The sequence below is a fragment of the Lepidochelys kempii genome, chromosome 8 (genome assembly GCF_965140265.1).
Source record: "Lepidochelys kempii isolate rLepKem1 chromosome 8, rLepKem1.hap2, whole genome shotgun sequence".
NCBI classification, from domain to species: domain Eukaryota; kingdom Metazoa; phylum Chordata; order Testudines; family Cheloniidae; genus Lepidochelys; species Lepidochelys kempii.
The window spans coordinates 21,992,920-22,003,922 of NC_133263.1; the positions used below are offsets into that span (position 1 = coordinate 21,992,920).

The 11,003-nt window shown below is 51.4% G+C and overlaps 1 protein-coding gene across 5 annotated transcripts in view; it reads left to right on the forward strand.

Annotated features, from left to right (window-relative positions):
* The window catches only part of AFAP1L1 (actin filament associated protein 1 like 1), a 59,715-nt gene extending 50,676 nt beyond the window's left edge, over nucleotides 1-9,039 (forward strand). For 2 of the 5 annotated variants that reach the window (XM_073355827.1, XM_073355828.1), the window contains exons 16-19: nucleotides 94-258; nucleotides 1,708-1,886; nucleotides 3,013-3,141; nucleotides 4,450-9,039. In XM_073355827.1, the coding sequence (XP_073211928.1) occupies nucleotides 94-258; nucleotides 1,708-1,886; nucleotides 3,013-3,141; nucleotides 4,450-4,473 (497 nt within the window). In that variant the 3' untranslated portion in view covers nucleotides 4,474-9,039. The remainder of the gene's footprint in view (nucleotides 1-93; nucleotides 259-1,707; nucleotides 1,887-3,012; nucleotides 3,142-4,449) is intronic. The other 3 variants (XM_073355829.1, XM_073355830.1, XM_073355831.1) reach the window with 2 other exon arrangements.
* Nucleotides 9,040-11,003: the final 1,964 nt, after the last annotated feature.

Consider the following 11,003-nt stretch of genomic DNA (forward strand, 5'->3'; position numbering starts at 1 on the left):
CGTCTCGCTGAGCCTGCATTTGCGCTCTCCTCGATCGAGGCAGAGGCCAGTGTGCAAACTCCCTGCTTGACCAGCTGTGTCCTTGTTCGGTAGATGCCAACCAATACAAGTATGGGAAGAACCGGGCTGAGGAGGATGCCAGGATGTTCCTGACGGAGAAAGAGAAGCTGGAGAAGGAGAGAGCTTCTATCCGGAATGAGCTGGTGACCCTGCGGAAGGAAAAGAGGGAGCTCCGGGAGGCCATAAAAAGCAGCACAGGTATGGAGCCTGCTGCGGCCTGGGAAGGAGAGGAAATACCCCCCTGGCTGATCTGACCCGAGCCCCGCAATAGGGGATCATGGCAACAGTCACTAGACCAGAGAACATCTCAGCAATGAGGCTGGTGGATTTTTAATGCCCAACAAAGCAGGGATGAGTCAGGGTGAATAGAACCCAGCAAAATGGTGCAAGTTTCCTCCATCCAGCTCTGCCAATGCCCCCTAGCCTGACCTACTGCTGCTGACCTGTTCTGGTCCCAGCTCTGGCCACCCACCGGTAAGGCTCCCTGCTGGTCCTCCAGGCTTCTCATGAGCATGACAGTCCTGTCATCTCCTTGGCCACACCCTGAACCCGAGAAAGCCCCTTCCTCTCTCCCCTCCCAACTGAACAGACAGGCCCACCTCCCTTCTTTGCTAGCCAGTAGTGTAGTTGCCAACTATTAGTCAGCAGCAAACTCCCACTCCTACCCCTGCTCCCCCATAGGGGTTGCACATGACTGTACCATCTTCTTTCCCAGCCCTGGTGCTGCTGGCTCCCTGCTGGCCCAGCACCAGCATAGATGCAGTAGAAAGCTCTCTGCTGGAGCTGCTGTGTTCCTTTGTTCCTCGTACTCCTTGTTCCTGGCACCCCTTTCAGAGCAGGGGCGGTGCCTTCAGCCCTCTGCCAGGCTGGCTAGTGCTTTCCACTCCGCTGGGCAGAACACTGGGGCCCAGCTGTCGTGCTGAGTCAGCGGGGATCTGACCACCTGCTGCTGTGGCCACTTCAAACTGTGCCTAACAGCATCACCTAGTGGCCGAACAGGTGTGTCCCCCTCCAGTAAAAGAGGCAGGTCATTGTATTGTTTCCTTTTCAGCTTCTGAGGTTGAAAAGCCAGAGCAGGAAACGTACTAGTACTACACAGGAGAACCTCAAGAGTTACAAACACCTCGGGAATGGAGGTTGTTCATAACTCTGAACAAAACATTCTGGTTCTTTCAAAAGTTTACAACTGAACGTTGACTTCGTACAGCTTTGAAACTTTACTATGCAGAAGAAATATGCTGCTTTCCCTTTACTTGTTGTTAGTTTACATTTAACACTGTACTGTACTGTACTGGGAGTTTTCGTCTCTGCTGCTGCCTGATGGTGTGATTGACGGGTCAGTTTGTAAGTCTGGTGCTTGTAACTCTGAGGTTCTACCGTACTAATAAATCCTAGCAAAGGAGTGAGGCTGCAGCAGGGCATAGTTAACAGGTATCTGACACTAGAAACAGGCCCTCACCAGAACAGCTGATCTGCGATCTCCTAGCTGCTGGCACATCACTGCTGCCCCCAGCAAACCACACTCACTGGAGAGGGTGGTAAATTTGGGCTCTGGAGTCTCCTTCACTCTACAAACTCTCTCTCTCCCTGGCTCTGTGCTGAGCCGATGGGACCTGATTGGTCTTGTTCCTTGTCTCATTCAATCAGGGAGGAAGCTGAAGGAGCTGGAGGAGCGGGTGGCGGCCCTGGAGGAGCAGTGCAAAGGGAAGGAGGAGCAGCGCGTGGACCTGGAGCTCAAGCTGACGGAGGTGAAGGACCGGCTGAAACAGTCGCTAGCAGGAGGGCCGGCTCTGGGGCTCATCATGACCAGCAAAGCTGAAAATGGGGTACGGAGTCGCCTTCCTTTCCACAACCCTGGTCTCCCAGAGGGTTCCTGCTCCCCTGCAGAATCATAAAAGACTAGGGTTCATAGAATATCCGGGTTGGAAGGGACCTCAGGAGGTCATCTAGTCCAACCCCCTGCTCAAAGCAGGACCAATCCCCAACTAAATCATCCCAGCCAGGGCTTTGTCAAGCCAGGCCTTAAAAACCTCTTAAGGATGGGGATTCCACCACCTCCCTAGGTAACCAATTCCAGTGCTTCACCACCCTCCTAGTGAAATAGTTTTTCCTAATATCCAACCTAGATGTCCCCCACTGCAACTTGAGACCATTGTTCCTTGTTCTGTCATCTGCCACCACTGAGAACAGCCTAGCTCCATCCTCTTTGGAACCCCCCTTCAAGTAGTTGAAAGCAGCTATCAAATCCCCCCTCACTCTTCTCTTCTGCAGAATAAATAAGCCCAGTTCCCTCCACCTTTCCTCGTAAGTCATGTGTCCCAGCCCCCTAATAATTTTCGTTGCCCTCCGCTGGACTCTCTCTCCGATTTTTGTCCACATCCTTTCTGTAGTGGGGGGGCCCAAAACTGGATGTGATACTCCAGATGTGGCCTCACCAGTGCTGAATAGAAGGGAATAATCACTTCCCTCAAATTGCTGGCAATGCTCCTACTAATGCAGAAGGGTGGGACTCTTTTTTTTTTTTTTTTTTTTTTTTCTTTCTATTGGCTTGTGCCTGCTTCAGGTGGGAGACATAGGGATACAAGCGGAGGGCCAATGCACCTCAGTCTTGAGACCCGCAACCTTCCCTCTGCTATGCTCACCCCATCCCACTCAAGGCAGCCCTGCCCTGCAGCCTGTGGCTGTCTTGCTATTTGGCCATTCCAGTCCTAGGATCTTCTCCAGCTGTGTGGTGACGCCTCAACCCCTCTACTATTCCAGGCCTGGGCTTCCACCAGCTCTGCCAGTGCCCTTCAATGTTCAGCCTATCCCAGCAGTCCATTAGTGGATGGTAAATGTTCCTTGCCACATTCGGAAGCTGTGGAGTGTGCTTTAATCTGGGTTCCCTAGCTGTCTCCCTGTCTCCTGCTGTCACTGCTTTCTGGGTCTCTAAAGGGTTATTCTCACCCCCAGGAGACTGGCAATAAGCCGAATGGGAACCCCACAGAGCACTTGGTCCCAGTGAACTGTGCAGCAGAAATGAGGAAGAGGAGCCCCTCCATCCTCCCTGCCAACAAGGGGAAAGTGCTGCAGAAGGCCAAGGTACAGCTGTGCTCTCCCAGCCCAGCAGCATCCTCCTCTGCCTCACCAGCCGGTGTTTGGGCACTGCACCATCCCTAGACCCTGAGGCCGGGGAATCAGCTGGTCACCTCTCCCCCTTCCATTCCTGGCTTCCCCCAACACCACACTCTCTACTGCAGGGGTGGCCAACCTGTGGCTACCCCTGCAGTCACATGCAGCTCTTCCAAAGTTACTATGCGGCTCTTTGTCTAGGCACCAACTCCGGGGCTGGAGCTACAGGTGCCAACTTTCCAGTGTGCCGCGGGGTGCTCACTGCTCCACCCCTGGCTCTGCCACAGGCCCTGCCCCCACTCCACCCCTTCCCGCCCCCTCCCCTGAGCCTGCCGTGCCCTCGCTCCCCCCTGCCCCCGAGCCTCCTGCATGCCACAAAACAGCTGATCGGGGGTGGGCAGGGAAAGGCGCTGATTGGCGGGGCTGCCGGTGGGTGGGAGGCGCTGGAGCTGATGGGGCGGGGTGGGGGGGGGAGAGATGCTGACGTATTACTGTGGCTCTTTGGCAACGTACATTGGTTAAATTCTGGCCACCCCTGCTCTAATGCATCAGTCGCTCTGCCAGGTTCTGCAGAGCCGCCTGCCCTATGGCTGCTGAGGGGGTGGGAAGCCTTGGGACTTGGGAGGAACCAGGCTGGCTGGGGGAGCTCATGGAAGTGCCAACTTATGACCCGACTTCCAGGGCAATGGTGGTGGCTCAGTCACTGAAGACTGTGGAATCTAGAGTGGCCAAAGCCCTGTAGCAGGCAGTAGCGCAGGGAGCTGGCCTGGCTTGGTCCCTGAATGGCGGAGCTAGATCGGGCCTCCTCAGGCTTTCCCCATCTCTAATTTCCACACGGTCTCTCACAAGCTAAAGAAGCTACTCAGAGCTGTACCCTGGCCCACCAGGGTACGTCTGTGCTGCAATTGAACGCCCGCGGCTGGCCCGTATCAGCTGAATTGGGCTCGTGGGGCTCAGGCTGCGGGGCTATAAAACTGCCATGTAGACATTTTGGGCTCAGGCTGGAGCCTAGGCACTGGGACCTTTCTGCCCTCCCAGGGTCCCAGAGCCCAGGCTCCAGCCTGAGTCCGAACGTCTACACAGCAATTGTACAGCCCCAGTCCCGCGAGCCTGAGTCAGCTGCTGTGGGCTGGCTGCGGGAGTTCAATTGCAGAGTAGACATACCCCTGCTGGCTCCTGAGGGTCTACAGCATGGGGCTCAGTAGCTGTAGCTGTTGGGCCTGATTCTTTCTTCATGCCGACACGCCTGGAAACTTTTTTCTTTTCCTTACATTGCAGGAGTGGGAGATGAAGCAAACCTAACTGGGACAGCCAGGCCTTGCCTGCAGCAAACAGACTCGGGCCCTGGGACACACTGAAGAGCCACGAGCCCCTTTTCCCCAGGGAGAGTGGAAGAGGATTCTAGCGAGCCTGGATCTCCAGCAGGGGGATGGGGGCATGGGGAAAGCACCCACTTTCCAAGGGTGGGGACATTTTGGCAAGCAGACAAGATTGGGTGTGAGGGAGAGGGGAGGGATATTTGGGAATGGGGCGGGGGGAATCTTTCAAGAGTAAGGCTCCCATGCAGCTGGAATGCCCAGCTCTGGGGAGGAGCACCCCACTGGGACTGGAACGTCAGCCGTCCCCATTGATGTGTTTTGCTCTTGGTAACAAACTAACAGAAACATGGGGGAGCGTGAGCTAGGGGAGAGTGCAGGTAACTCAGAATCCAAGCGCCTGGGTTCTAGTCTCGATTGTGCCACAGGTGGTCTGTGACTTTAGATTGTGCTTTACCTTCTGGTGCTCAGTTTCCCCCCTCTCTCAAATGTGGGTCAGTATGATCTATCCTCCAGCAAGGGGTGGGGTGAGCTTTCGTTATAAGCATTACATGGAAGTGGTGCTATTTACGTGTGATTTTTACTGGATTGGGCTACTGGCGCAGTTAGTCCTCTCTCCCAAACCAGAGCAGAGATTGTGTGGAGCTAGCCTAGTCTCCTCCCTCTGCAGCGGCCAAGCCCAGAGGCCCTAGAAGAAGGTGACCATGTCACCATGGGGCTTTCTTGTGCATTGTTTGTTAGATCTCCGACACTTAGAGCTTCTGACTTAGTTGGTGTGCTTCTGCCCTTTTGCAGTCTCTTCTGTCTCATTGCAGGTGTCCTTTCATATTTTTTATACGTCAGGTAAATTCAGCACAACGGGGGAAGAGGAAGGCTATGAAGCTACTACAGCAATGAGGCTAAAACTTTAGTGGCCACTGATTTTGGATGTTTGTGTTGGGGTTCATGAGCCACCCTGGGCTTAATTCTCTGCTCCCCCCCAGTTTCTCCTGACTGCACATGGAGCTTGTGCGCTCAGCACCTCTAAGCAGTGCGGGGTCAGCTTGTCTCAAGTTCGTAACTTCTTGCTCAACTGTTTTATCTATTTCTTGTCTCCTTCCTGCTGGAAACGGCTGTGGTGCAGGGCAATGCTGCCCCTTGCAGGGCAAGGGCTGACTGCCTTTGGAGAACAAACTCTGGGGAAGCTCTGCTGCCAACACTTGAAAGCACCCCCATTGGGCCTTGCTCAGCATCTTGGCGGGGCCATATGGAGCTGCTTCCTCACAGCACTGTCAGACGGTGAGCTGTGTGGAGAAGGGGATGGGCGAGGGGCGTGGGGGGGGAGAAGATGAGGGTATTGCCTGAAATAATGGCACATTCTCAACACTGCATGCAGGGCAGGGCACCTTCATTTCAGCGACAGCCTGCGGAAGATGAGAAGGGCCAGAGAAGGGGGCAAGAATAGAGAAGGGAAACCATTTCAGCCAGCGTAGTATGGAGAAGAGTAAGCAGAACCAGGAAGCCTGGGGACTAGAGGGAAAGCCCAATGCACTCCTCTTTACCCTTTGGTGCAGTACAGGAACACTGTGCCAGTAAGCTTTCAGTACAGCAGAACCTGTGGAACTCACTGCCGCAGGGTGTTCGTATGATAACTAGCTAAGCAACCATTAATAAAAATAGCAACTGCTGGTAAGCTGCTGGGCTCAAAACCATCTGTGTGTTCCTTCCTGTAGCTGCAGCCCGTGAGCTGTTTGGTAGTTGTAAATCCCCCACCCCCAGCTAGTGTCCTCACTAAAGAAATACATAGGGGGAGGAGGGGAAGCAGCATCACTTGTTCTTCATCCAATTTGAATGCACCCTGCATCCACATACACAAGAGCTCAAGCTGGTTTACAGTCAGTCAAAGTACGGTTCAGAGTAGATTATGCTGCAGCAGTGTTAATATTGATTCACTCTCCCTCTTGCTAGCCTCAGTTGTCTTAGTGTCAAACCAGAGTATTGCACCAGTAGGTGCCTGAGTGGGATTTTTCCCTGCCTTGGATGCAGTCAGCATGAGTGAACAGAAGTGAATGGCGCACTTAGATAACCCTATGCTCCTTCCTAAAAGTGCAGTTTTGGGGAGATTCCCCATTCCCTACCCCCACCAGTAACCTTGGCCTGGCCCCCTAGATAGTCTCCAAGCCGTGGTGGGATGCTATGGCTGAGGCTGCTAAAGAACATTGCTGGTCTCACTGCCCTGGCCATGCCCAAGGCTACGCTGTGATTGGTGCTAATTGATAGTTTGGTTGAAGGCTGGGCCTTGTCTCCAAAGATGTGGGAAGAAGGGGAACTGGATGCTTCTGTTCCTTGAAACACTGTCCCCCTGCGAGCAACCACAGCTGCTCCTGCCATATGCTAGAGCATCTCTCAGCATGTCCCTGCCGTGGCATACTGCTCCCTCTGTCTCCTGCAGTTCTGTTTGGTCTTCCTGGCTGAAGGCAGGTGTCACTTCAGGATAGGCAGCCATCCTTTTCTCCTATAACTCAGCCCAGCAGGGGCACAGGTGTGCTCGCTCACTAATGAGCCAGACATATGCTGCTACCTCCCACAAAGAAACTAAGGCTTTCACCGGACAGTGCCTGCCCAGTGCCCTATGATTACAGGATGGGGGCTCGGTTTCTGCGTCTCTCAGCCCTGCCGCCTAAACAGAAGCTGGGAGGGGGAGGGAAACAAGCAGGAACGGGGAGACAGAAACGTGGGAATGGCCACACCTGGTGGGCCTCCCTGCTGCCCGGGTAGCCTTGTGCCACCTGCTTTTGGATGTGGGGGTGGAAGGCGCCTGGCTCAGCACATTGTGCCCCATGCTTCCTCTGTAAGAACCATCTGCACTTCATGGAGCTGTGTCCTTTCCCCTAATAAAGAGACTGCTGTTCAGAACCCAGGCGGTGCGCATTTACTGAGCTCAGCCAGGGGTGGGCCTGGGCTGGATTTAGGCAAGGGGAGGGGTTAGCTGCTCACTCCCACTGGGGGCCTGGTGCAGCAACCCAACACCATGATGCTGCACAGGCCGGGCTTGCTGCTCATGCCCTGGGGTTGCCAGAGCAGAGCTGGTGGTGTGCACACTGGGACCTTGGCAGGGGCAGGCCCCACAGCCTGATCCCTGGCTGGGCAGGTGTAAGATTACAAACTGCTGCCCCTCAGAATCTGTGGCTTTGCTGACACATGGCGTGAAGTGGGGCTGCTCCGTAACATCTGCTGAAGCCGCTGCCCTCCCTTGTGATGACAATCCACTCCCTGCTGCTCAATAGGATAAGAGGGGGCAAATTGGAGGGGAGGGATGGGCTGAGTCGGAGGTGGGGGGAGGGACTGAATGCACAGGAACGTCAAACAGCTGGAGGCAGGGGAAAGAGGGGGGAAAATCAGGGGTAGAAGATAGGAGCTGGAGTTAAGAACTAGCTTGAGATGCTGCCAGACAGTGACAGAGGGGGACAAACCCAACATCAGCAGGGGCAGAGAAGATAAAAGTTACCCCAGATGGAGTGAGCCACCTGCAGTGGCTGCAAAAATAGGGTGTTGGGGGCAGGGAGAGGGGGCCAGAGGACAGTACAGCTCAGCACTTGCTTCCCAGAGCTGTGTTCTTAAAAGCACCATGTGTCCCAATGCCTAGGCAAGGCAGCTCTTCCGTCTGAAATAATGTCTTGAGCTGCCGAAGGAGGCTTGAGTCAGTGAAATATTTCACATACATCCCCTTCCAGAAATGGTAATTGTCAGACAGTTTTTAGAGACTGTATAAAGCCTCATAGCTCATAGACAAATTTGTCTCTTCTGCTGTTCGCACTGCCTGAATTGGACTGCCTGTTTCTTGTACTCCATTGTAAATGGAGTGTCACTCCTTTAAATTATTTCCTTTTTAAAATGCTATTTTAATTACTCGTAGCACTTCGTCATTTAGCTTCATCAGCATTGTGCAGATGGATGTCATTGTGCTATTAAGTGATATTTTAATAGCAAATAATCATTGAAAATAGTAATAATTACTCGTAGCTTCAGCAACAACGTCTCACAGAGTTTCTAGTAGACCACTTCTGGTTGGTATTGCAACGTTAGTTTTTATTTCTAAAGTTTTGTGTTGTTTGTTTTCATTTTTTATGCACAAGTTTATTTTTTGGGATTATATGACATCAAGGCTGACATTTCCTGGTTTGACATCAGAGCTTTTCAGATGCCTTTGAGCCGCCAATGGGGATTGCTTTTGTCAACAGTTATTTTGCATCTTTATCTAACACCCTAGTGCTTTTTCATGTCATCACTTGTGTCTGGAACTTGGTTCCCAAATATTCACCACAGGCCAGACTTTTAAAGGGTGAAAGCACCTAGATGCTTCTGAAAATCCCATTAGTTGCCTAAATTCTTTTAAAAATCTGACCCTAAGGGCATTATACTGTACTACCTTGTATGTAATCCTTTTCAAAGGCAAACTTCTACTGTGATGTTTAGTAAATATACATTTACAACCTTGAGAGAAACTGACAACCATAAGTATTCAAAAACCATGTTCTACACCAAAAAGTCATTAAATTAAAATAAATAAATACATTTAGAGTCCTCTTAATTTGTCTTTTTGTTTCTGAGCCTTTAGGGCACATTAGCTTCATACTTTGCTGTTACCTTTCCCAAAGAATCCATATACCTAAAATCGTTGTACACTCGTATAACATTCTAAATTGGTTAATCTCTAAGGTGCCACAAGTACTCCTTTTCTTTTTGCGAATACAGACTAACATGGCTGTTACTCTGAAACCTTTGGATTTCCAGTAATATGTGATTCCCCCCCCCCCTTTTTTATTGAAAAATTATTAAAAATCCTTGTTTCTGTATGGTTTCAGAGTAGCAGCCATGTTAGTCTGTATTCGCAAAAAGAAAAGGAGTACTAGTGGCACCTTAGAGACTAACCAATTTATTTGAGCATGAGCTTTTGTGAGCTACAGCTCACTTCATCGGATGCATCCCGCACAAAAAGTTTTTGTATGGGATGCATCCGATGAAGTGAACTGTAGCTCACAAAAGCTTATACTCCGATAAATTGGTTAGTCTCTAAGGTGCCACTTGTACTCCTTTTCTTTTTGTTTCTGTATGTAATTCCCTGTCCTGCAAACACTGACTTGCACACTTGCCCCTTCTATTACTTCATTTGTTGCATACATAAATGTTGATTTTTCTATTAATGCCTTTTATGTATGCTACAGATTTGTTATGATCCATTTCAGTGATATTCTTTATGATTTTCACTGCCAAAATCAATTTTTTAAGATGAATTAGCCTGTTACTCCTTTGCATTGGCTGCCTTTTGGAGAAACCAATGTACCTTGTATCCACTATGTTTTTACAGGGGGATAGCTAATGCATAAGTTACCCCATGATAAAAGCACACATTTCTGTTCTCAGTGTTAAGTGCCTATAATGTTGACTCAGGTGTTAAATTATTATTCAGAGCCTGACAAGTCTCAGATGGATTGTGGCTAACACTGCTCCTTCACCACCAGAGGTGTTTGTGTCTGCAGCCTGCCATTGTGTGGGTGTCATGGAAAACCAATTAAAGCATTTTAAATTAAAGGAATTAACAGCAGCATTTCCCCCTTCAATTTCCTTTATCCTTTTCCCTTATAAGGGCCTGCAGATGGTGTGACACAGCTGTGGAGTTGATGCACATAAATTACAGCACCTTAAACCCCTGCGCGAATACTTAAATTCAGAAATAAAGTGGTCTTGTTTTTGAGAATGTCAGTCAGGACAAGCACAGATTGCAGGAGTCCTTCCCTAACAGCTATTAATCATCAGACCTTTGACCTGTCTTGAACATTTTTAAAATGTGGTACAGTCCAGGTGATTTTTCAAGTCCAAAGAGGAGTGAAGTAATGGAGCACTCTAAATATCAGAGGTGTAGGACTGGAAGGGACCTCGATAGATCATCTAGTTCAGTGTGATGGGCACATGCCACCCATAGGGTTGCCAGGTGTCCAGTTTTTGACGCTGGCAACTCTGATCAGTACCACCAATCAGGCCGTTAAAACTCTGGTCGGTGGTGCTGCACGGCTAAGGCAGGCTAGTCCTTACCTGTCCTGGCACCATGCTGTGCCCTGGAAGCGGCCAGCAGGTCCTGCTCCTAGGTGGAGGGGCCACAGGGCTCCGGGCGCTGTCCCTGCCCTGAACACTGGCTCCGCACTCTCATTGGCCGTGGTTTCTGGAAAATGGGAACTGGGGCTGGACCTGCTGATTCCTGCTTCCAGGGCGCAGTGCAGAGCCAGGACAGGCAGGGAGCCTGCTTTTGTCCCGCTGCGCTGCTGACTGAGAGTGGTCGGAGGTAAGCCTGCACCCCAACCCCCTGTCCCAGCCCTGAGCCCCCCCAAACTTAAGCCCCCTCCTGCAGTCCAAATCCCTCATCCCTGACCTCACCCCAGAGCCTGCACCCCCTGCCAGAGCCCTCACCCCCCTGCCCCAGCCCAAAGCCCCCTCCCACACCCTTAACCCCTCATTTCTGGCCCCACTCTGGAGCCATCA